General features: G+C 42.9%; 1 protein-coding gene across 2 annotated transcripts in view; it reads left to right on the top strand.

Annotated features, from left to right (window-relative positions):
* MYLK (myosin light chain kinase) overlaps window positions 1-27,519 on the top strand; it is a 1,918,108-nt gene that overhangs the window by 1,763,144 nt on the left and 127,445 nt on the right. For both annotated transcript variants that reach the window (XM_078682035.1, XM_078682036.1), the window contains one exon: window positions 7,189-7,406. In XM_078682035.1, the coding sequence (XP_078538161.1) occupies window positions 7,189-7,406 (218 nt within the window). The remainder of the gene's footprint in view (window positions 1-7,188; window positions 7,407-27,519) is intronic.

The following is a 27,519-nucleotide window of genomic DNA, read 5'->3' as shown; positions in this document are numbered from 1 at the left end:
GACCCAAGTCAATCATCAAAATAGTCTAATGCCCCTAGTATTTGTTTTTTATGAGAAACAACCCTCCCAATCACACAAACTGTTTAATATTCCCGAAAAAAAACACCTTTCTGTGTTTCATCGTTCCTTGGTGAACCTCACAAGTTACTAAATCCACTAATAGCTGCTGAAACAAATCTTCTTTCATCTTAAACCTAGTTATATGAAACTACATATACATCTATGGGTAAATCACAGCAAAACGATGTAAAACAATATATTAAAAACTATACATGAAAGGGTATGAACCAATCTACGTTTTCTATGCAGTTATATGATCGCTGTATCATCCAGATTTTGTTTCATCAAAAAGATTATCAGCTTCGCCTTCAACATTAGGTGAAACCAGAGACTAATCAAATTGTTGATTCCACAGTTTTTAAATCACATTTTTGATGTCGCATTTTTTAAATTGAATTTAACTTTTTCAAACTTTTATTTTTCAAAGGTTTAATTTTTTGGAACTTCTATTATAAAACTTTTTTTTACAAACTATCAACTAACGTATGCCTTTGTAGTAATATTTTCAAATATGTATTTCTTAGTTTTTAAAAAGAATATAGAAAATGTGTTTTAAGTTTCACATCGTAATTTAAATCCTTTTACGCATCAAGTGGTGATAACGACATCTAGAGCTCTCTCAACAAACATTGTGGCACATTTAGTCCAATTGTAATATCCATTGTAATTATAGGTGCATAATATCATCACTATGGGGTTTTTGAACTTATCACTATTTATAATTTATTTATTATGAGGGTACATTATTGACCCTTCCATTTTGCTTTAACCCCTTCCATGCTGATGACGGCCCCCGTCCGTCATGCATCACGGTGGGCGTGTGCTGATGACGGCTGGGGGCCGTCATGATCCCGCCCACTCATTAAAACGGCAGCACAGGCGCAGAATTGCGGCCGCGCTAAGGGGTTAAGCATGTATTTAATCCAGCATTCTGCTCTTTGACTCAAGCAGTTTCTTAGTTGGACTCTTCAGCTGTAGCAGTGTATGTGTGTTCATCACAGTCAGCCAGACCCTTGAAGCAACTGTTGAATTGAATTTCTGGCGTTTGAGCCCTCATCAACAGAGCCTGAAAGAAGGTGGTGAACATTCAATAGCCTTGGAGGATTGCCCCACTAGACATCGATGTGAAACTGTCATATTGAGGGCAGGCACGTTTTCATGCACCCCAATGTTGTTGTACGAGGCAGAGGGGGACAGGAGGGGTTACTGTGAAAATGTGAATTACTAAATGAATGGCCCCACAGGAGCGCTCTGTGCTTCAGTCTGATCATTGTGTTCTGTGCTGCAGCAGCAACCTCTTTCCGCTGGACTTTGAATGAGTTGCAGAGGATCAAGCAGTGGCTTGTGAGGGAAGAGTAGCAGCTGGGGTGCTGTACATGTAGTATTCATAATGTCCCAGAAGCCCCTGGTCTTCTCATATTTCCTTTCCATGTACAGTCTAAACCCCAACGAAATGGGGGACAAGTAGAAGGAAAGGAAAAAGGCCAAGAAAGAGGAGGTGCAGAACCACAACTCTTTCAAAATGAGGATTGGCTTTCCTACTTTTGTGTGGAATTGAAACTGGTGTTGCATTATGTGACCCACATTATGTTTAACAGTGCGGACACTACCTAGGAATACGTGCTTTACATACCAAAGGAGGAAATATTGATACTGACATGTCGGTGTGTGCTCGCTGAGTTGGATATCATGTATAAAATGTATTGATACTGTGTGAGGCTTGTCTCTTCGAGGGCAGGAAACTAAGTGTAATAAATAAACAGTAGCTGTGCCCATGCCCTGCATTCACGCTTGGCTTTTTGTGCACTGAGAGCATCAGTGATCACTGCAGACTGGCACATGGAGTATAAGTCCTGTATTTTTGGACAGTACCAAGCTAACACATAGATATCTTATTAGTAGCGGCACACTCACATTTTATTATCAGGACCCTAATAAATAGTTGTTACCACCTAGATATATTTGAGAAACACTTGTATATATTGTGGACATGTCCTGGCATACTTTACCATAAGGTACAGTGGCATGGTTTAGACGTCTAGACCTATTCTAGAAATGTCATCCGATGGTTCTTTTTAGCGGCGTGTAAGAGTAGAGGGGAGAAAAATCATTATTACAATCAAATGAACAGTAGTCCCAGTGGGCACATAGTAGCCACAGTCAACTACGTAAGATTAGTTTAATTTATTACAAAGACAGAAATAATTGAACATAGAGACATCTCAATATTAAGAGTATAAAAATAGATCGGAATCAGTATAAAGCCAAGTCTGTGGATCCAATTGAGACAATGGAACATAAACAAAACAATTAGTTCAAGAAATAGAATGCAAAGTATCAAAAAGCATGAGTCCAAATTTCCCTGCATCCAGGGCTGATGAATGAAAATAATTCATCTATACCTACACTAACACTAAGATGACATCCCTACTTACTAATCCCCAGGAAATTAGTAAAAAAAAGTGTCAGCATGTAGAGTTTTCCTAAGAAGTCTCTCCACTATCCATGGGTCATGTAACATAAAGCTTCCAAGACAGAACTTGCTCCAAGCTGCTCTCTCTCCGAAGGCAAAGAAGAAGTGGGCTCTTTCCCTAATCCCATTGTAGGTAGCTCTCCCAAGATTAATTTCGGGTCACACCATCTGCTCTGGGTACAATCCGAAAGTTAGTTTTCCAAGGACAGCGGTGTACTTCTCCCGCAACAATTTCTCCTTGGTTCCCAGACCTTTTCCTGTGGGAATCACAATTACCTTTTATAATTGACTCAGGCCACACAATTGTAACTTCTCTCCTTGCTTGACTGGTAAAACAAAGACCTTATTCTAGGTAACAAGAAAACTTCTTTCACCTGCAACACAAAACATGAGACAGAACAAATTCCACAGCACACATGAAATTCGACTGGTTAATTCTAAAGCGAGCGTTTCCAGGGAACGGCATTTAACTGCTAACATCAGAAACATCATATGAACTTTATGAAATTGTATAGAAAATAAGGCACTTTCAATTAATGCATTTACCTACATGTAAAATGATGCAAGTAATAAACACATTCAGTGCATGAATAGTTGTCAGTTTCACAACAACTTGTTGTTTTGCTAGTTACATTCACTTTCTACATCATTTTCCCCATGGTACTTTTCAATAGCCTAAGCATGTCCCGTTTCATATTAATAAATGTCAAAATTCTAACACTTCATGTTAATACAACAAAGGATTATATGCAAGTGCGCTCTATACATGGGATTATAATACACCCTTACAAATAAAATGCGATTTCCGCTACATCAGTGACTTGTATTATTTTGTTCTCTGGCTCAGAACTCTTAATAAGCACTGAAATGGCACACAGTTGGACATTTTGGCCTTGGCATTAGGTCCTGGCCAGTATTTGAAATGGAAGTTTTTTAACCTGGCATAGGATTTTTTTTTCTTCAAGAGTCAATCTATCAGCTATGTGTTTCTTTGCCCATGGCACAATTATATTTTATTTTTCTGTATCCAGTGTTTTTATATTGGATGTCCAACTGTCTTGCAGGCACATGCTTGCACTTTGGAAAAATAGTGCAACTTGGCACTTGTTTATTTCCTTCGGCACCAATTTAGGATTCCCAATAAAAGTAATAATATTCGGGTACTGCCAATTCCTTTATTTCCTTCAGGCATGTTCATGCCCTAGTAATTTAATAAATTCCTAACTCCTTTATTAAACAATATACCTCTACTGGGGTGTGTTGTCTGCCATGGTACTCCTGAGGCTTAATGGTATTTCTGGGACCAGCCAAAAGACTATTCATATTCCTAGGGGTAATCTTCACACACGTTTCACACCCCACCACCCTTTTGGTCATCATGGCTATCGATTGAAACATTGAGTCTCCACAATCCATCAATCAAAATTAAAAAGATGTACATTTTAGAATTACATCACATAGCTAGACAACATATGCAACAGTTATAAGGAAATGTTAAGGTTATCGCATAGCTTAAATCATATATTTTTATATGCAGAACTTTGTTATTAACTGATATTGGTAAAAAGGGGATACAAAATGAATATAGGTGAGCACATAAGGAAAATGGAAATAGAAGAAGAAAGAGAGATTGTAGAATAATGTAAACCATAATTAGTGCTGTATACTGTTTGTTGAATTTACAATTCACTACATATACTTTTCAAGAAACTGTTTCCCTGTGGTCTCAAATATATAGCTTGTTCTCTAAACTGTGGAACAAACAAGAGCATTGAGTTTGGGAATGCGAAGAGAGGACACAAAAACCATTAGCACAAGAAGCTGCAGGATGATATCCTAGGCAGGGAAGGGCCTTCCACAATGAAGGACAAGAACTCCATATTCCATAAGAATTCTGGAAAACTTGTTGATCCAAAAGAGACACTTCAAAGGGTCTTATCTAAAATGGAATCAAACCTAATGTATTGGACTCCAACTAGATATCATTACACTGAAGAGAAAGTTCTCGAAATTTTCCGGTGATTAGGTGTTAATGATTCAACATCTGGATATATACTAGCTCTAGGGAAGAGGAAACGAACAAAAGAGTGTGTGTGTTGTACTTCTGGGTTTGATTTATAAACAAATATGAAATATCAAAGAGAAAGCAAGAGTGTATGAAAGTGGTAGGAATTCCCTCTTGACATTTCCAAAAAGTTGCAAGAGACAGAACTAGAATGACACATTTCAAAGACTAAGGGGCACATGCATCAATGAAATACCAATCACAAACGGGCCGATTTGCAGAATCAAACCTTTTGCGACCGGTATTTTTGCATTTGGGATGCATCAACCCAAATGCAAATTCGCAATTTAGGGAATCGCAAATTTTGCGATTACCTAAATTGCAAATGCATTTAGGGAATCGCACATTGTGATTCCCTATTTGAAATGTAACAAGCATTTCCTAAATGCGACTTCGCATTTAGGAAACGCAAATTACCATCAACTGCAAGTTGATGGTAATTTGCAAAACTATGAAAAATGCACAAAAGTGCATTTTTCAAAGTGCCATGTGGCGCACACACATGCCCTTAGGGCATGTGTGAAACCACGTGCACACATCCACATTTCGACAGTGTATCAGGTTAGCCTTTTTGCACCCTTGAATTTGCATGCGCAATTTGCGAGTACCTATTTGGTACTCGCAAAGTGCGAATGCAATTTCCATTCATTCCTATGGGCCTCAAGGCCCATCGGAATGAATGGGAAGCTATTCCTTAATTGCGAATCGCAATTTGCTATTCGCAATTAAGGAATATGTAGGAATCGCTAATATTTTAGCAAAACCTGCATGAATAGGCAATTGCGATTCTATAATTGCGATTCCTTAATAATCGCAATTATGGAATCGCAATTGCCTACCTTGATGCATGTGCCCCTTAATCACCCCATTCTCTCATGTCAAACATGTATCCATTTGGATGCTTTGCAGTCATCTGATGGACCAGTTTGAGATCCATCTTTACTTCTGGCTTAACTTGTCTGCAGATTATTAAGCAATGTCTCCCCCTTCTCTCACTTCCTGTGCGCTTTCTTTGTAGTATAGTAGTTTTTTAGAGCTGAAAGGCAGATGGGGTGCAGCGCTGGTCCTCTGTCTGTTGACCTAAAAATAAGAGTAGCTTGCCACACACAACACAGCATATTTACAAGAGACAAGGTAGCCCAATAGATCTGAGAGGGAACTTGGGTACCAGTAATTATAAAGGAACAGTGGTCCCTTACTATACAGATAAGCATAACAGATCAACACACTGATATAATAAAGACTGTGTCATATCATTCCTATGGGAGAATAAAAAATGTTATTTGATAAAATAAAAAAAATGGGGAAAACACAAAAAATGTGGGATAGTTTAGAGAAATAGTTAGAGCTCCACGAGGCCACTCCGTATGGACTTGCCCGCTGGTACCTTTTGTTCCTCTATAGGCACACTCCTATTGGCTACCGCATCCTGGTAATTACCAAATCGGACATATTCAAGCAGCCCTAGGACACCATTTTTCGCACAGATCCAGGCTGTCCTCGGAAACCTCCAGAAATGTCAGTATTCATTTCTTCATTGACTGGCATCAGACACCCGCTATGCAATGGGCTTGTCTTCCTCTTTATTATCAATGTTAGGCCCTCCATTCATACATGGATGATTACTGACCTACCTTGGACCATCGTGGCCATACCCACCGCAATAGCTGCTTGATAAGCAGGCATTCTCTATGGGCTCGAAACACAGTAGACTCTAGCATCTTGACAAAAAATTGCTCAATATAACTACTGTATACTGGTGCAGTGGTGCTCTTACCATTTTTTTTTACCTAACTATTGATTGTGTCTTGGCCATGTATGTTTGTTTAAGCCTGAGTTCTTCTAATTTCTTGACACTATCCTACTTTCTTTTGTGTTTTTTCTGATATAAAATCAAATATATTCTTCAATAAGAATTATATAACACAGTATTTATTATATACTGTGTTGATCTGTTGTACTTATCTGTGTTGTAAGGTGCCACTGTTCCTTTGTAATCACACAACACAGCAGCAGTGAGTCTGGCTTAGCCGGTCATGTGGCTTGAGATCCACCGATCTATGCTGAACTTGTAGTCGACAAACTCAGAGGGCAGGTGGGCAAGCCAAGGAGGTGATCCCCGACTGACGTGATCTCTCAAACCCCAGGTAATTTATGGGAACGGGCAGGCACTGCAGACCCCCTTCTCCATGGCTTCCTGCTCTGACCGGTTTGCTTTTTCTTTACTCCTAACTGAGAGGGCTGCCTTTCTCCATGGCTAATGTTGTGTATAGGGGAGAGAAGGGACCCCTCAATCATAATGAAAGAAGAGTAGGTGGAGCTGTAACATCCCTACTCTCTTATATTATTTCTAATCTCTTTGATGCATAAAAGTATCATTAAAAAAAGATTTTCAAAGTAAGACGAATGGAAGGGCTGGGGTAATAAGTTAGGCTTTGATAACTGAAGTCTACCGCGTAAGAAAAGTGTAACCAAGATAACAATAAATAGTATGATTCAATTGTTTTATTTGCAATGTCATGTATGATTCTGTATTTACTTGTCAATATTGTTGATGAAAATTGACCGCATTCCCTTGCATCGTTTCTAGTGTTTCTGGAGGGGAGCTGTTCGAACGAATTATCGATGAAGACTTTGAACTCACGGAGAGGGAAGTCATCAAGTACATGAAGCAGATCTCAGAAGGAGTCCAGTACATTCATCAGCAGCATATTGTCCACTTGGACCTGAAACCTGAAAACATCATGTGCGTCAACAAGACTGGCACAAAGATCAAATTAATTGATTTTGGCCTAGCCAGGAGATTAGGTAATTCTTCGTTCATGGGTACAAATTTATGGTTTTCGCCCAAAATAAAGTTAAGGAGCATATTTGTATTAATTTATTTTTAATAGCATGAACCATGGATTGTAATGGACGTTGCATTAGGCTTCATGATAATGTTATGGACTTTTCATTGTCATAAGTTAAGGTTCCATCTTTCCATCTGTATCATTCCACAAGTGTTTCCTCACCTAGATTCTTGACTGCCAGGGACAAGTTTACCTTTGCATCACCCCTCCCTTGCTTTCACGAACATTGCCTTGTAGAAAGCTTGAAAGCACATTCTTTTCGAATATACCCTTTTCATAGTAGTAGAACCCAGAGTTTGAGCATTTATGAGGCACTGTGAACATACAGGCAAGCCCTCTGGAAATTACAATCAACCATACCCACTTGATATTAATTGTAATTATAATCTGCTTTTCTAATTTGCTCTTATATTTGCAGAGCAAAGTACAGGAGGACATCGTATTGCTAACAGAACGAAACATAAACATTTAACAAATCTCTGCTAAGCATCAATAAAATGTGCCGTAGATAAGCTAAGCTAATTAGCAAAATAGAGAAGTCTGCCAGAGAACAATAACTACATAGTGCATGATAAAGAATAACTGCATGATACACCCAATAACTAACTGACAAAGAGCACTCTAATGAAAAACCGGCGATCAACTACATGGAGTAGGCTAAGCTCCTGTTACACTTAAGCACTCTGGTGAATGTTGCAAAATCCTCACTTTGGAAACCCTGTTTTACTGAAAAAAAGCAGCCAGTAAATGCAGTACCAAGTGACCCGTGTATAAGGGGCACCCCGCCATAAAAATGTGTGCATCACAGTCAGATCTTCCGTGTCAGTGGTGGCCGGCACAGTTAAGAGCGGTGTGTAGGGGGGAGTCAACAAGAGAAAGGATAGGTAAAATGAAATAAAAAAATAAATAAATCCACTTACTTTGCGCTCGCCGCATCCTCGATGCGGCAAGCGCAAGGTAAGTGGTTTTATTGATTTTTTGTTTTAAATGTCATTTTACCTATCCTGTCGCTCAGTTTGACACAAGATACTTAAGGGGCACATGGAAAGCAAAGCAGTGCTTACTCTGGGTGCAAGTGGTGGACACTCAAACTCGTTTTGTGGACCAGGGCTTATTTTTCATCATTATACATTCACCCTGAGCCTGAGGAAGAAAGGCAGAAAAAGGAGAAAGGAGGACCAGGCATGTATAAAAGCAGTGACAATGGAGAAGCAGGGATGGAAAACAAGGTGGAATATTGAGATAAAAGGACAAAGGGTCTTATCCCATGAAGCGAGCGCTGCATGTGCCAATGTAAGAGAAGTTATCTGGCGCAGTTTAAAACTGACTAGTGTCTTGAATATTTGAAGAGCTGGAGCAGCGCTATATTACCACCTTGGTGGTTAATCGCCTGTTACTTCACTTCTAGTTTCGTGGAGACAAGTGAAGGTCTGCAAAGAATAGCGGCTGCTACCAAGCAGGCAGGAGAGAATTATAAATACATTAAAAAAAAACACTTACCAGGATGCAGTCGGCCGCTGCCTTTCCTCTGTCCTCTCATCCTCTTCCTGGCTTCTGTGGAAGCTGGAAGCACCCAGGCTACCTTGAGCCAATCACAACGCTGCAATGCAGCGTTGCGATTGGTCTTGAGCGTCGTGGCTAGGGGAATGGGACCCTGGGCATGTGCTCCACAAATTAATTTTTGGCCGGCCACAGAGGACCGACCAAGCATTCATGCGCACTTAGGAGGTTGCCACCCCTCCTCCCCCAGCCTCTAAACAGCCCAGCCCCTCCCGCCCCATTTATAGTAATGTTAAGTTATTATAATTTTATTTTTCCATTTTTAGTTGCTCACTCAGTGAGCAGTGAGTCGACGCTCCTCCGCCTTAGCGGAGGAGCCGCCGCCACTGTCTGCAAACGAAAACCTCCTCGTAAAGTAAAAACTGACCTCTCGTTAAGTGGTTATCCCTGCCCTTCACCTAACAAACTACAGTCTAGTGAATTTAATACAGAGAAATATGCTTTCATATAGCAACAATTGCCTTTATACGGTTGTTTTTCTCTAGCTGGATTACATTCATGAACAACAAGACTTCAATAAGAATAAATGCAGGAAACGCTAGATACGAAGAGTTACAATGATAATTCAGCCCAGGACTAGCCAGGAAGGATGGAATGTCCTGGCTCTTTTTAGGACCTCCCATAAAGCAGCAAAGTTAAGCAAATCTGGACAGAAATTAAAGAAAATATTATTTTTGATTTCAACCGATTCGATTGAAGCTCCCTTATTAATTGTGTCAGGAGTGGAAGAGAGTTTCACAGCAGGATTTAAATTCATCCATTTTACAATCCGTTTTAGTAAGAACACATTCCATCAAACCAATTAGAATATTATATTTTAAATTTGGCCTTTTCAAGATTAGCCTTGCTGCTTGGTCGAATTCCAGACATGTTAATGCTCAAGTGAACCCTTCATGCTGATGAACATTGCTTTGGGCATTCACACACATTTGATTTAATCAGAAGTTAGTATGTAACACTATCAGTTTTCTGTTTCCTTGATACATAAGCAAAAATAAGTGCTCAAATAAGTAATAATGAGTCAAAAACTACTTCATGGTGTATGTGTTCAAAAGGGGAATCAAAATAAGTATTCTCTTGCTTATCGCATTTGCATGAAACTTGTTCACAACTCTTTCTGGCAGATGCTTAGAACAATGTGTTCCCGTTCACTTGAAATGGATTGTAACTGAAGTCACTACAAGGCTCCTGGAACAGGGCACTGACTGCAGCATTCTAATCTCTGTACTGTGCTCCACAGCACATTGTGGAAGAGAATGAGCTGAACTAGCTATATGCTAGAGCAGTGCTTTCCAAACTTTTCATGTTGGTGACACACTTTTTAGACATGCCTTATTTAGGGACACGGTATTCGGTTTTTCTAGTAAACCGGAGGTTAAATTAACTGCATTTTTAGACATTCATCATTTCACGACATGGTAATTCAGTTTTACTAGCAAACTGGAGGTTATATTAACTGCATATAAGAGATAAGAACAAATTCTCCAGGTCATGTCAGCCTCTGTTGAGTTCACTGATTTGGAGGTTGGCTTTGATACGGTTCCGGGAAGGATGCTCTGAAATTTTTTAAAGGGGGTGGTCGGAGTACCATCTGTTTTATTAGATATCAATGTATACCTACAAAAAATTTTGCCAAGGTGCGCTGACGACCAAATGGTTAACATATAAGTCAGCAAAGGACTGCGTTATCAGACTCCCAGTCCTGATCTTCACAAACCTTAAGCTTATTCATACACTGCTCACGAGGAACTTCATTCATTTTCAGAGGCTGAAGTATCTTACAAGTGTTTGGAAGTCAAAGAAATGTATGACCCATAATCTCTTTTAAAGCCTATGCCTTTTTGAAGCCACCATCAAAGACTAACTTTACTTTTTGACTCTCAAACCCTGCAATTCCTTATCCAAATCAAAGTAAAATATCCTGCATATCAATATACCAAGAGCAGTGAAAGAGAAGACAGGACTCATCTTGTTTAAGTAAGTTTAAGTTTCATCTGAGGACACACTAGTGCAGTTTATTGTGTATTGTCTGTTGTATGCCACACAAAGCAATCTGGGTTTGAGACTTACGTGAGTTGACCATCAGGTTGTAATGCATATATCAAGACTGTGAGGAAGATTTGTTAAGTGGACAAGGAAGGCTAAGACAACTTATGATACACAAGATAATTGCCACATCGAGCCAAATGAACTTATCATGAATGACTCTGTTTAACTTTTTACAAATCTGCTTACTTATTTCGTATCTCCACTACAGGTTGATGCATTAATAGCCCATTAAAATTGCTTCTGCGTGGGTGATACTGCAGCACCCTCCACAACGATCCAATGCCTACGGTTTTGGAGAACAGGCCTAGACCCCTGGCTGTACCCGTAACGGCCCACTGGAGGGCAGAAGTCAGGCGGACCCATTACCTGACATTCTACTTACCACCTTCATGATCCATCTCCCTCTCAGCAACGAGAATGGACTCTCAGTGCTCCCTCCCTGTGCCTACAGCAGGTGAAGGCAATCGCGTCCACACCCCCCATTCATCACAGAGTGCCATACGCGTTTCAGGGAATGGGCCTAGACCCCTGGCTGTGCCCGCGGTGTAACCGAACCACTGAACGGGCCAAGAACCCCTGGCTGTGCCCGTAATGGCCCACTGGAGGGTAGAAGCCAGTGGACCCATCCCCTGACATTCACGCCCCAGTATATTATTCACCGCCAGGCCCGAGGGAGAATGGCAGCGCGATGCTGCTCCTTTCCACCTTCCACAGGAATAGGTACTGTCTCTCTAACATGTGCAGTACCGTCCCGCATGATGAGTAGACTGCGTTTCGTTGTCGTCGTGCAACACACCCACACATGGCTAGCGACACAGTACCGTGTCGCGACACAGAGTTTGGAAAGCTCTGTGCTACAGAGAAGAACCACTCAGCTTTATTTATTCATTATTATTATTTTTGGTTAATTTTAGTATTTTAATGTTTTAAATGGCATGATTTAGACACAAAGGGTGGTAGAGACCATAAACAGGAACCATATTGGTCATAATATAAGATTTTTTACATAGTAAATTTGTTTAATTGCAGTTTAGTATGCGGGGAACTGGATTTAGGTTACATATTTCAATTGTTGTCAGTCTCCATTACCATGGTTTGTCATGGCTGGTGTCTCCAATTACATAGTCACTTCTAGCAACACTAAATGGTATGGAAACACCTAACATGGCTGCCCAGTTCACCTTATGTCTACCAGCAAGGCAACATGAAGCAAGAACTAACCACAAGTTTACTCAGTAACGTCATTCATACGAAGATGCTGTGGCTAATCGTTTAGCCTGGGTTTGTGCCACTCTACCACAAAATAGAGGTATTTTCGCAGACCATCATATTTATTAATTTATTTACTATTCCTTTAACACATGCAAGAACATGTTGTACAACAAAACAAGTGAGCTACAATTATTATATCATAATGAGGGAGAATAACATTTCACAACTAATAACAAGATTGGATTATATCCAGATGATCAAACAGGTTGATGCACTGGTATGTAATTGTTTGAATATTGAAGACAATTTATAGTTTTGAGCTTGGGTTGGGGCTGGAATGGATTGAGTGAACGAGTTAAGAAATGCTTGGGCATGTGGAACTTGACTTGTTTGCTGTAGGCCAAGAGGTGGGGTTTTGACTCAAGGACACTCGTAAAAAACATTGTGTGGCTGCGTCAACTATGAAGTATTATTTGCTTGCAGTAGATGTGTTGGATTTCGATATCTACAGAAGAGTATTTAACAACCCTCTGTATAACTGGATGGGGAAAGTAGTAACATGAATGCTGTTTTTTTCTGGGTTTAGGTGAGGGAAGTTCTTTCATCCAATTTTGCAAGGGTCACAGGCAGTATTTTTTTTACATTTTTGAGATAGTTGGTTGTCATCAGCAAATTGGTGCAGATTAACTCTGTAGTCATTCATGTAGATGGAGAAGTGTGGCTCAGGGGTTAGAGGCAGCAGACCCGGAAGCTGAGATCGATCCTGGACCAGGGTTCAATTCCCCGCCTCGGCGGGCCTTAGACTAAAAATTCCACGGACTCGATAATTCTCGCCCCGGTGCCTCCTCGACTCACGGGTTCACACTCTGCGACTCTGGGCAATAGCTTGCTTAATCTCCACAACGGCCCCTCGCGGCGGGATGCCTGACTTTCACCTTGTGGATACCCTGCTATCTCACAGGGGAATACCAGGACGGGTTCCCTAAGCAAGCGCCGGGAAACCCACTGCGGGTAGCTGTGCGCTATATAAGCTCAACTACATTTACATTTACATAGATCTTGGAAAGTGTTGGAGCAAAAAAGTATTCTTGTAGAACCCTCCAGCTTATTTTTGTTGTGTGTGATGTGTGTTTGCCAGTTTTATCAGGCTCTGTGTAAAAGAGACTAAATGATTCATTGTGCCTTTGGAGCCCATGCAGTGTTCCAGAAAGGAACCTCCTTAGCTGATCTGATCATTTTGAATGCTGAAGATAGCTTAAAGTTGCCAATCCATTTTCAAAACCTGCCCTAAAGACAGATTGAAGATTTACAAAAAAGTCATTCCATCTCTAAGAAAAAGTCAGCTGGGTTGATACGTCTTCTTAAATTACTTTTCTGAGCAAAGGGAGGATGAATTCTGCACAAAAGTTAGTCAAGTTTGATAGATCTTAGCTAAGTTTATTAGGTAAGCACATGATTTGGTTTGTTTTAGTAAGGGGAGTTAACCTTGGTTTAGGAAGGCATTTATTTGATTCGGCCAGGCAACCAGAAAGAAGTAGTAGTTGTCCTTAATGGTTTTGGCCAGGATCGGTCTTTGAAACAGTTGTTGGGTTTGAGGTATGTAATGGTTTCTTAATGTGAGAAGTAGGGTTGGCAGTGAATTACTCCTAGGTTGGGCAGCGTTTTTATGGGAGGCTGTGTAGAGTCGGTTTCAGAGCAAATTTCTCTCTCATTTTCCTAATCTTGTCAGTAAAATGCCATAGAAATTTGACATAGCTCTGTGCAGGCCACTTTAAGTTGTTCAGGGCTGTGGTTTCAATGCTTGGTTTTAATGTGAATAGTGCACTTGAGAAGTTTGTCTTAGTCATGATTGTTTCTTGAATGTGGGCAGCTTTTGCCTATTGGATCATGGACTTTTAATCTATTCTCAGATAATGTAAAGTAAGGAGGTTTTTTAGAGGCTTTTCCATTCCTTAATCGTTTTCCCCATTTACTTCAGAATTATTCTAGCTGTTGGTATCAGTCCAGGTAAATATGGTTGACTTGCACTATAATGTAGTGGCAGAAATTAATCTAGTTTCAAAGTGCAGTCCAATCAGGATCTGTGGATGGATGTTCTTGTAGAAATCTGGGCATTAACTCTTTCAAGGTTTACTCTAGTCTTGGTGGTGAGGGTTTCTTTATGTGTGGAAATGTTTATTTGGATATGAAATGGACTCAGCAAGTGCTTGGACCAATTTATGCAAACGCGAGATGTACATATTAGTATTCTTTTTTTTAATATATTTTATTTTGCGGTTTAAACAAAAAGAAGCATTTTGTGGACACCAAACTGGCACCCATGTAAGGTCAAACTCAATATTAAGTAAACCACCCCTCTACCGACATCCCATACCCCCATATGTCACACAACCGATATACATCAAAAAGGAAAGGAGAAAAAGAGTCAATAGCAGAATCCCATCAACAGAAATATACATATTATTTGGTCAGAATCATCAAAAATTAGATCCAGGATATTCTCCTCTATGTGGGTAAAAGAAGATCTGTGTCGTTGAAGGTTATCACATTTTTAAATTCACTCAGTGCTGGTTGCATTTTTATGGTTGTGATTTTCTCCATCTGTGTTGAAGTCTCATGTAATTTAGAGAGATGTATTCTACCAGCAGCTCAATGAATTTTGTGTTATTTTTAAGAGATGATATATAATGAGGTTATGAATAGACTTGACTGATGAGATTTGCATCACTACTTCAAGAATTTCCAAGTAGCTGTACTATTTTCCAATTGTTTATTTATGATGATGTCTGCATTTCCACTTCCATGCTGTTCGTCTGACCTGAAAATTCAATCCTTTTCAATACTAGAAGTTCAAAAATGTGACTCAACTTCTCATTTATATAGGATTCTTGGTTTTAGGTTGGAGTCCCTAATCCAACTGTATACTTGTAGTGAGTATTGGCTGATCTTGCGTTGACATTGCGATAGGCTACGGGAGCTTTTAGTAATGTGCTGATGGTATAATGTGTTTACTTGTATTATTTAACTTGTTTTCCATGCCTTTTTCCATGGTCTGTGCTTATGGTTCTCAGGTTCTGCTGATTGGAATGGATGAAAACACATTCTTGAGTGAAGAATAGAATGTGAATTGCTCTTGATTCATTGACCTTCAGAGAGTATATTCAGGGTTTGAAGTGAGTAATATGATACTAAGTTTTGTTGGTGTGAAAGTAGACTGCAGGACATCTTGTGGCTGGCTCAACTGCTTCTTTCACTCTAATGTGAATTCTGACCAACTACAGGTGTTAAACAAAGTTGGCTATAAATTGGGCAATTGACAGTAACACTGTACAGTAAGTTATGGCTCTTGGTCAGCAATGAGTCCCTTCGGAAACTTTCCTTTGTCTTTCTTGGAGGATAATACGTCTTTAGTTATGATCTGTGGTTGGGTGTCCTAAAAACTAGTACCAATGCTGCCATCTGAGGTCTGGCATTTTCTTTACAAGTTAGAGGTTTGAATCACAAAATAGCAGCCTTTCCATCCTTCTGGAGTCAGTTAAACAAATGCTTTTGAGTCATTTTATAACAGTAGCTTTCATTCTAAGTGCTCTGAAAAAGCAAAAGTCTGAAAGCAAAATGTTTGCTTCCCTGTTTAGCAATGCCCAGCAAGACAGAACTGTCAGTTTAACACTGGCACCTGGTATCTACAGTGGTCTGCAGATAATAACTTTGAACCACTGCAAGGATGATGTATCCTTCCAGTATTGTTACATTAGGTACCAATAACAACTGTTAAGTGGCAGAGGTACCCTATGGTGTGCCATATAAATTGCTATAGAAAAATAAAGTTTTTATAAACATAATCCAAATATTGTTTGCGATAGAACACATTGCCAAATGAGATTACCGAACATAGAACTTGTAAAGACTTTCTGTGAGTAAATGCGGGGAGAAATGATTATGTATAAAGGAACAAATGGCATCCTATAAACACATTTTTGGGATTTGTTTCAATACTTTGGCCCACAATACATGCTGGTTCGTTATTGAACCTTATAATTATAGCACTGGATAAATACTGTCTCGTTGAAAATACGCATTCAATCTCCAGTTTCAATAATCAAGTTATGTATGTAGTGAGGATCCATCACAGGAGTAGGACAGTGACCCAGTTAAGTGATAAATTCAGTAATGAGATTTAACAATGAACATGTAGCATGGGAAATAATTCTTCCTTATTAAACCCCTCATTCAAATTGTTCACTCGATGCACTTGATGAACATTACTGTACATTGTTCAACCTCTTGTTTAGTATATGTAATCCCGGTGAAGCCATAATATGGTTAGACCCAGTTACTCTTTGCTAACCTTAGTTCTTGTAAAAGGGAAAAGCACTGTAGTGGTACCATACAAGGAGGAAGACAAACTAGAAACCTGCTTTTAAATGCCACTTATTTATTATTCAGCCACTTGGATTTTACAAGATCAGGTTGAAGAGGTTTGCCTTGACTGTTAGGTCCCGTATATGATTAGAAGCACACATCGTATTAGATTGTTTAGTTATATATCTATTTCAAAATAAAAACTGTAAAAAGTTCAATCGGGTCGGGGACAATCGATAGTTGCCCGGCGGTATTGCCTCTGTGACCCTCTAGTTATTTAAATCAATGAAGAGGCAGGCGCTGGAGACTGGAAAGCAGGAAACAAGGTTTTTTTTATTCTCTCCGGAGGAGAACACAACGAAACGGACAGAAGGTATCGTTCTGAGGTGCTCTAACTGTATTCCTGAGGCCTGGCCTCTTATACACACATTTATGACTTTATTGTAGATTACACATACATGTTAAAGCTTTGATGTACGGAAAAGACATTCTCGGAACTCCCCTTTTGGGCCCGTTCCCACACACATTTACAGTTGAAGTCCCCACCCTAGTCACAACAGGTGATGAGCATCGCGCAGCTGGATAATCCGCCGATTCACGGAATGTGGGGGGTTTGATCGGGTCTCATGGGGTGGGGGCTTTGATCAACCCGGGGATTCTTTGATGGGGGAAGCTTTCTATTGTACGGGGAGGGGCAAGGATGGTATCGGCAGGGCTGGGTGTCGGCTTGGGAACGGGGAGGACAAAACGGGCACACGGGGGAAAAGGGGGTTTGCATCTAAGGGCCGGAGATCATGAAAGGAAAGCAGGGAGGTGTCGCGCTGGGAACAGGATGAGGGCCTGGGGCAGAGCAGCGCCGAAGAGGGGTTTATGACCCAAGGCAGGTGCAAGCAAGGGGTGGCCAGCGTGCAGGCTTAGTGAAGGCGAAGGGCTATGTCAGGGGCCAGCGGCATGAAAAAGGGTTCGTTCTGGTCGGGGCATCTTAGAAAATGGCGGGCGCGCACGACAAAAGTGTGGCATCAGGGGAAGAGGCAAGATGGCGCAGATAATGTTCACCAAAACGTACTAATTTTCAACAGTCCTCCCTTTAACATATTCAAGACATCTTGCTGGTTCATTTTCTACTCGGTTCTATTGTGGTGGGCATGAGAAGGAAAATGGTAGGAACCCTAGGTAAAAAGAGTTGTAAACAATACATTTTAACATTTCTAGTTTTCAGGAGGTGGGCCTATTTGATAAACTTTGATAAACTTGTTCAGCAGGAAAGTCATAGGAATGTAATACAAAAAACGGTTCTGTAGCGAGCAGCAAGTACATATCATAACGTGAACGGGCAGGTTATTACATATTTCAGATTCGGATTGGAGCATGGATCAATACAATGGCGGCTGGGAGAGAAATGAGGCATAGCAGAAACGGTGATTGAGGATGTCAAATGTTCGAAGTTTACGAGTTCTCATTGTTCTTTGTGGTCTTTCGTTGGCGCTGTTGAGCACCGGCGGTGGAGCTACAAGTCCAGCTCTGTTCTAAGTTCTGCGTTGCAGGGCACGACCCTTTCCTCGCGTTTCTGGTCGGAAAGGTCCTTTTCGCCCTGTGTCCTTTGAGGTGATTGTCAGTAAGTTCAGATGGAAGAAGAGCGTACAAAACAGTCCATAGGGTAGGTCAGAGGGAAAGGGGGATGGAGCAAGGCCAAATTAGGAACAAACTAGGGGAACGAGAGACTTCAAATAGGCGAGCATGTGACCGAATTCAGAGAGCGGGGACTTGTCGACAGGCACTGGACACCAAGCAGGGGCATCAGGTCGACCCTTTCTTCTCATGTTGTCGAAAATAGTGCCTCGTCCTGCAGCTCTTTTCTGTCGTGGTCTCGCCTTGGTTAATGTCGCAGGTGTTCCTTAGTCTGCAGTCAGGCCTCGTGCTCCCACATCCGGTCCTTCACTCCTCCAACAGCAGTACCCTTAAACAAGTTTGAAAAGACAGTCTTTAGAAAATTTGCAGATGAAGATAATCAAAAAGTCTATTTCTCTCCCAGCTCCAGGCAAAGAATGAAAATGCTCGTTCTCACAACTGGCATATGAAACGACCGGTGGCGGGCCTGTTGGATTTGCTATGACTTTCCTTTACAATTATTTACTACACAGGTATTTTGCTGAGAGACGAACATGGCTAAACATTTCCTATTTATTGATGCCTCCTGCTTTTCAACTACTACGGGGTTCATTTTGATGATTTCTTTACCTTGGACTAGTCTGTTAACCTTGTAAAACATCATTCTGGGTCCTAAGTAACCTTTTACAGCCCGATTACTTAATTAGGAAGGACAGGGGTTTTATGGGAAGCAACCAGGGACATATACAGGGGAGGTAACGGGGGTGATCATTTTTTTTTTTTTTTTTTTTCGGTTTGGGTATTGGGACAATTCGGGGAGGGGAGGGTCGCGTATTCTGAGGTCCTTGTTTTATACCATAGGAGCCGTTTGACACGTAGTTCCCTTATTTCGGGTCAGATTAGGGAACCTCTGCCGTCTTACCTGTCCTTTCCCTTACGGCCCAACCTTGGCTCATTGACTTCTGGCGGAAAAGGAGAGGTAATGACGCGGCCTCAGGGTGATTGTATTAAAGACAAGTTTTTGTGCAAATACTGACGGTATTTGAAGCCAATTAGGTGGTGTGCTAGGGGTGGCAATCTGCCAATTTCGGGGTTAATCACTCGGAAGAGTGGGAGCGCAAAAATAGAGGGAGAGAGAGAGAGAGAGAGAGAGAGAGAGAGAGAGAGAGAGAGAGAGAGAGAGAGAGAGAGAGAGAGAGAGAGAGAGAGCGTAACGGCAGGCTAAATAGTACACGTGCAACAGAGAGGGTGGCAGTGTATTCAAGAAAGGCTATTTAGTGCATTACACAGTAAAAAAGGGCATTCACGGGTCTGCGTTAGAATCTTGTAATCATGCAGTTTGAGCATTAGACAGGGTAGAGGGGACGTGCCTTGAGAAAAAAGGAAAGAAGAAAGGAGGTACCATTTTGTCGCACTTTCTCGCATTCTCGGTCCTTCGACCAGTTGGGTCAACGTCTCAGTCACACACACACATTCCCTCATAGTTTCGCATCATACGTGACATGGGTTCATTCATCCGGTCTGGTTTAAGGGTGATCACTTTTTATCAGGTTGTGCTAATTTTTCAGGTTTGTTCGATACGTGAGTAGTTTGCAGGCGTGCTTAGACACCACCTTGCGGCACTAGTCCGTTCCGTGTATTAGGCATGGCAAGGCTTCAGATCTTCGCCACACCTCGGCTGTAATCTCTGATGTAACCTGCAGAGGGAAGGAAAAAGGGGGTGGGGGAGACAGCATTCGCGCATATTCAAATACATGGATTCATAAGTCCTTTACTTACCTCTTACTCGTCTTTCCTCCTCGGGGCAGGGTCCCCGGGGATATGGTTTCTGGAGTCGAGGGGGGGGGGTAGTATGTCCATATAGGTCGTGCACGGGGAAACGTAAAAAGGAAACCAGAGGTGCCTAGTGCGAGGTATCTAGTCAGAGGATGTATTTTACTATCGGGATCCTTAAACCTCTTTTAACGCTGTGGCGTTCTAAGGTTCTTCGGTTCTTGGGTCAGCTCCGTTCCCTGATACTTTGGAACGTTGTACTTTATAACATTTACATTATTTTATTTCACCCTCCTTTTACATTCCCTCATTTACACCGTTCGTTTTACCCATCCTTGGAAGTCAAGGTCTTCCTCTACGCGAGAGTTCATGGGTCAGTCGCGTACTTTGAAGGAGGAGTGTCGTGTTGTCGATCCGATCCGTCCTCCAGGGCTGGGCAACCATCTTCTTTTAACCTTAAAGAGAGAGCAGAGTAGGGTGCACAGAAAAGAACTTTCCCACCGATCCCACATTTTTAAAATAAAGCATGCAATACCCGTTCATAGTTTCAAAAATTTTATTTTGCAAAATCATTTCAGCATGTGGATTATGAGGGTGCGGTCGTATTTGGCCGGTCGTGGCAATGGCTAAAGTGCGTACAGTGGGGGGTGTCGTTTGCAGCAATAAAAACATCGGAAAGTTTTACTCATTCATTTGTAAGAAACTAAAACGTCTATTAATTGGCTGGGGGTTCGGGGGCATTTATTTTCATAATTTAGAAGCATAATCATAATAGCTGTAATCAGATTTCCTATATGCATACCGTACGTGTGCGTCGTAAATGAGGTTTACATCAGTTATAAAAAATATAATACATTGTACATTTGTAATCAACATTTGTAATGGGGATTCTTTCATACTGTTCGTCGAGTGAGTTCTCCTTGTCTTTTCTAGCCAAGTGTACAAAGGATCACAAAAATCTCAGAACATCAAGTTTATATTAGTGCGAAGGAACACCACGAGGTGTTCGTAAGTTCCGATTGATACCAGCGCCATTTTGGGCGGGGCCGGCTCAGTCCGGAAGCAGTATCAGGGGAAATGTTTCCCATTACTGGCAGTTTGGACCAGAGTCCTTTTCGGCAGTTCTAGAATTCATGCTAACGGAGGGTGTGGCAATGTCATGTTTGTTTCGTTGGCGATCAAGGCAGCCGTCCCTTACCGGAAACCTGCGAAGGCCGAAGGTTCCGCCGGGGACCTTTGTAGGATCTTCAAGGCTGCGGAGATGCTGTCGGAGATGGGGGCTCGTGCTCCAGGGGGCAAATGTTCGAGTTATATTGCTGGTCAAAGTTACTCTAGTGGCCGGGGCCCACCTTCCAGCGGACCCAGACGCCATTTTGAGGCCCTACAGGGGCCACTCCCGTCGAGTTTGCAAGAGTGGAAGGGACCCTTTGGAGTGAAAGGAAGAGGTCCCTGTTTTGTGAAAGCGGGACGTTCAGCTGGGGTGCAGCTGCGATGCCCTCACCTGGGGGGGGGCGAGGGAGACTCGTTCGCTTCGTCTCCTTCTCCCGGTGCACCCCATGCCGCTCCTTTTCATCGCCCCGCATGAAGGCCTCTCCACCTCCGGTGTTCCCCAAGTCCTGTGCTCGGTGCTGTGGGAGTATGGCCACCATTGCACGTTCGGTGCTGCGCAAGTACTGGGGTGCCACCATGGTGTGTTCGGTGCTGTGGAAGTATTGGCACCATTGCACGTTCGGTGCTGCGCAAGTAGTGGGGTGTTCGGCGTCGGGCCAGGGGCTGGGAAACCTCCTACCGGTGGAGGTGGGAGAGGCTCGTCCGCGTCGCCTCTCCCTCCCAGCCCAACTTGGACAAATTGTTGTGGAGGTACGTGCAGGACATCCCGCCGTCCAGGACTGCTGCGGCTGTGACGGAAGAGAAAAGGAAGAGGTGCCTCGTTCTTCTCCGGACATGTGGCGGGACCACTTTAGTCTTTCCAGGCCCGTTGCGGCCGGCCAAGGAGACATGTGGCGGGACTACCTGCAAATGCCCAGGCTGCGGGCTCCTGCCTCTCCTCCGGCTCCCCCATACGTTAAGATTTCCTGACCAAGAGTTGGCGGCCGGGCTCGCCTTATATGGGTTGCCGTTGGTTGGGCGTAGCCGTAACCCTGCCCTACTTTGGAAGGTTCCAGAATGGGGGGGGGCGAATGTTCTGTTTGACTTTCATTTTCTACAGTTTACCGTTATTATTCCTTGTTTGTTGTGCTAAATTAAAAGTTCAAGTTCATTAATGGTCTACGGATTTTGTTTTACCATTTCTTTCTTTCCAGGTTGCTTTTTATGCTAAGTTTCTGCTAACAGAGGTTGAGTAACACGGAAACACGTGTAGAGGGATGACGTAGATTTGTACATTACATACACACAAACTCAGACGGGGAACAGTACAAGTATGACATACAAAGACTCAAGACGAATATAAAACAGTTATTGGTCATAATTATCTCTTTCTGTCTGTGAATTTTAAAACGAGGCTGGGTTCCCGTCTTGACATTGCCCGACCTAGGAGAACTTGAGCATGCCGCTGAGATTTTCCTGGCGAAATCTGTGCCATCGGGCATAATCAAACGTGGTGGTTCTGTCTGGTCTGTCTATGTAAGTCGGGTTCTTCTTTGTCTCGCGCTTTTTCTTGTACTGCCGGTCTGTCGTTCCTGTCGGCCCTTTGCCTTTACTCACGCTCAGTAGAGTCGGGCATTGGGCTTTCCAGTGTCCGACATACCTACAAAAAGCGCATTGGTTTGACCCTAAGTCTGGTCGTCCTTTGCATAGTGTCGGGGGATAAGTCGTGGGTAGCGGTGTCCTGGGGTTGTCCTGTCGGTATATTTCTCTACTTTGTTTGTCCTCGTCTTTTCTCTGTCGTTGCATAGCCTCTCTGCGCCACATACCGAGACTGTCGAGCATAATTGGCGTTGTCTTATTATTTCGAAGGGCTATTTCTAACGTTTCTATTTTATCAAGGTCAAAGGATCCTGCCAGTGGCCACTGTTTGTCTTGGCTATCTTCGGTATACCTGTGCCATAATTTATTATAAGCTATGGTGACTAACCCATAGTTTATGAACATGTCCTTATTAGGGGTGCCTTCTAGTGGAGCTATATGGTCCACCTCTAACACCCGGTCCGGGCTAAACAGGCTATTTATCAGTGGGGAGAAGACAGACATGACGGCTCGTAACGAGGGACTAAAAAGTCAGCACTGCCTATCTTATCACTAGGTGCAAAGACTAGACAGAATATTTCTATTCTACGTTGTTTGCAGGTAGTGAATACCTCATGGATCAAAAACCAAAAGACCAATAAATAACAATGGGGAGAATGAGTAGGTCCGCAAAGATCTGCGTTACCTACCCTTTTCACTATCTGCAAAAAGGGTGGTCACTTCCCTGTTTGCAGACAGGGAATCTCCAGGAAACAATATTTTTGCGAACAACAGTTCAGTTTCAAGCAATTATTAAGTGGGGGAGAAAGAAAACAAGCACGGCTGCTACCCTACCTATCCTCCACTGCTTGCAAAGAGAGAGAGCCTGTTGTTTCTCCGTTTGCAGACAGTGAATCTCCAAATAAAAAAAATAAAAATAAAAAGAGCAATACTAGTATTTTTGAACAATCAAGCAATCAAACAAATTTTTTTTCGCAACTTGTCGTGGCAACACGACCTTACCCGGACCATGTGGACAGTTTCTTGTCTTCCGAATCCAGCGCCCGATCGTCCTCTTTTTCTCGTATTTCTCACGGCACTCCTGATGGTTCCCAGTCAGGACCGTAGATCACTCGAGAGAGGTCTGTTCGGAACTAGTGAAGTTCGGATGATCGGCTGCCAGACGAGGGTCTATTGGGCAAGAGCTCTCCCGATCGTTGCAGTCGTTCACTCTGTCGTCGGGACCTCTCCCACTGGATCCACGAGTCGCTGATGGGCCCCACGCTTGGGACGCCAATTGTAAAAAGTTCAATCGGGTCGGGGACAATCGATAGTTGCCCGGCGGTATTGCCTCTGTGACCCTCTAGTTATTTAAATCAATGAAGAGGCAGGCGCTGGAGACTGGAAAGCAGGAAACAAGGTTTTTTTTATTCTCTCCGGAGGAGAACACAACGAAACGGACAGAAGGTATCGTTCTGAGGTGCTCTAACTGTATTCCTGAGGCCTGGCCTCTTATACACACATTTATGACTTTATTGTAGATTACACATACATGTTAAAGCTTTGATGTACGGAAAAGACATTCTCGGAACTCCCCTTTTGGGCCCGTTCCCACACACATTTACAGTTGAAGTCCCCACCCTAGTCACAACAGGTGATGAGCATCGCGCAGCTGGATAATCCGCCGATTCACGGAATGTGGGGGGTTTGATCGGGTCTCATGGGGTGGGGGCTTTGATCAACCCGGGGATTCTTTGATGGGGGAAGCTTTCTATTGTACGGGGAGGGGCAAGGATGGTATCGGCAGGGCTGGGTGTCGGCTTGGGAACGGGGAGGACAAAACGGGCACACGGGGGAAAAGGGGGTTTGCATCTAAGGGCCGGAGATCATGAAAGGAAAGCAGGGAGGTGTCGCGCTGGGAACAGGATGAGGGCCTGGGGCAGAGCAGCGCCGAAGAGGGGTTTATGACCCAAGGCAGGTGCAAGCAAGGGGTGGCCAGCGTGCAGGCTTAGTGAAGGCGAAGGGCTATGTCAGGGGCCAGCGGCATGAAAAAGGGTTCGTTCTGGTCGGGGCATCTTAGAAAATGGCGGGCGCGCACGACAAAAGTGTGGCATCAGGGGAAGAGGCAAGATGGCGCAGATAATGTTCACCAAAACGTACTAATTTTCAACAAAACCTCAACCAAATATTTTACATGCATCCCTATTTTTACATGCACCCCAAACTCAAAATAGAGCCATGATTAATCTTGCACTTTGAAAGGGCATTGTCCAAGCATAGTTTTGGATGTCAGGGAGTCATCACACAATGGTGTCTCTAAATTAGCAGGGTGTGCCCAGACGTGGGTCCCTTGCTCACTTTGCCACTGGATTTAAGCCAGTCTAGCTGATAAGGGGTGTTACCCAGAATCCGGTCCCAGGATGCTTGTTTCCAGTCCAGGAAAGTCCTGGCTTGGCAGTTCAGGCTGGACTGTTCCCATGAGGCTCAGTGTTGTGATTGATTTGCATATAGCTGGGTCTGAGCTGAGGTGGCGAAGTGAGCTAAAGAATGATGATGGATTAAACTCACATCTGATAGCTACATGCCTCTGCTGGGTTGTGTATTGACTGTCTGGTTTTAGAGTGACAGGAACTGGGATGTGCATTCACCATAGACAGTCACTGGGGGGAGGGGTGGGTGTTGATGTGAGTCCTGCCTTTCCTGGATGACTCAGACCTGAGCTGAATAGGCCTGGGCTGCATTTAGAGTAGTGGGAGGGGGTTTTCTTGCACCTGAATAGGCCCTGTCTCCTGGGCACAATGCTGTTTCCACCTCCTGCCAAGAAGCTGGACCAGAGAGAACAGAACTGGTTTGGATTGAGCTGAGAGACTTTTTGCCACAAGTGAACAAAGGAAAATGTGGTATAAATATTGGGGCCCAGAACTTCAGAATATGTCTGGACTCAAGAGGAATCTCTGCCAAGAAGAAGAGCTGGAGAAGCTGTAAGGAGGAGTACTGTTCCATTGCTGTGTGGATGCTTTGCTGGGTTGGCCTGCAGTGGCTGCTTCCGCCAAGGAGAGGACGAAGACTGAACTGTGCTGTGTATCCTGCTTGAAGAAGATCTCCAAGGGCTTGGTGTAGAGCTTGCCTCCTGATCTGAAGTTTCAGGGACACAAAGAGTTTGTTTCCTCTGTCGTCCTGCACCTGGAACTGCTGTTTCAGCTACCACAGAGGGGGAAAAAGTACCCAATGCCGGCAAGCGACTCTGAGACCTGCAACAGAGCCATGGGCACCGCTCGTGAAGTGCACAATGCGATGCCCTGACTTGCACCACAGCCCGAAGTGTGCCACCACTGCACCGTATCGACTCTGACAAAGTCACCGAGGCTGTTGCCTGTACAGGGAACCTAAGGCACAGCTTGTGATACTCACAACTCACCGTCCTGACTCACACCACATCCCCGACCTCACAGACGCCAGTGCCTCATCGCCTTGGAGCCGATAACTGATGTAGATGAACTCCTGAATCCCTTGATCCTGCACCGTCATAAGGAACCAACGCCTTGCCGCCACTATGATGTGACCTCCCCGGCAGCAGAAAGGAACCAACACCTTACCTCCCCTGAATCGCAGCAAGAAACTAACGCCTCGCCTCCCCTGTGGTCGTAAGCAACCGATGCCGCCTGGTACTAACGTCGCATCACCTCCCTGATGCCATGCACCATCTTAGTTTTCATCGTTTGCTAAGGAATTTTGTGCCTGGCCTGCACACGGTGCGGTTGGCGCAGTATTTTGTGATTTTCATCTGTCACGATGCCGTAATAGCCCCAGGGGTAACTATTTGTTGCTACAAGCCTTATTTTTGTGAAGAACCTATTTTTTATGATATCTTGGCGTATGTATTGTGGATTTTTGTCATTTCGGTCTTGTTTAGATAAAAATTTCCTATTTTTCGAAATTGGTGTGGTGTCCATTTGTAGTGTTTTCACAGTGTTACTGTATGTGTGCACACATGATTTAGACACGGCCTCTGAGATAAGCTACCAAGGAGTTGAGCTGGGGCGTAACTTCCTTACCCTGACTAGAAGCAAGGGGTCCCTACTTGGACAAGGGTGCAAACCACTGTCTACTAGAGACACCCATTTCTAATAACAGTGGACAGGAGGAGAAATTTAATAGAGAATGAAAGGCGATGCATACGAAAGTGATGGGCACAAAGGAAATGTTTATCACTCTGAAAGGGGATCGGTATGTAGGATGTAGGTCATGATGATGGAGCTCAACAAAAAGTAGGATGTCGATCAATGATTGAAAATTTGTTTTGAGCCATACACCTCTGATAAAGTAGCCTAGTGATTGATTGTAAGAAGGAAACAATGCTAGTGGGACTGCTGTACACCATTCGTGTTTTTTACAGAAATGTAGAGTACTGTAGCAAGGAATGTGGTTGTTTATTAACTGGAAGAGTATAATTGGTCAACTACCTTGGTTAGTGTGTTCCAAAACTGGACAGGGATGACTTTCTGACTGAATTCATTTACTTGTCACCTCTCCTGGTGGTGATCTCATGCTCATTTGTTTTAATTGAGACAGAAATATTATCTCATGGTTCTAAAATAGAACTAGTCGTCTTCAGTGTTTTGTGCTTTTTAATGACAGAAATAAGCCCACAATTTGACATGAGCTGAATTAAAGCACAGCAGAGAACACACTTCGTTTTCATTAATGTTGTATAAATGTATTGTATCCTTGATGTTTTTAGATGTTACAAGTACCCATGGACTTTGGTAGGTTTATTAAAGACAGTGCTTATTTCGAGCCGGTGTTTTCTGGTGCTTGGTACTGACACTTAATTCTTA

This window comes from Lissotriton helveticus, chromosome 3_1 (genome assembly GCF_964261635.1).
Source record: "Lissotriton helveticus chromosome 3_1, aLisHel1.1, whole genome shotgun sequence".
NCBI lineage: Eukaryota > Metazoa > Chordata > Amphibia > Caudata > Salamandridae > Lissotriton > Lissotriton helveticus.
Note: the sequence above shows the minus strand (reverse complement) of the source record. Positions and strands in the feature narration are given on the sequence as shown.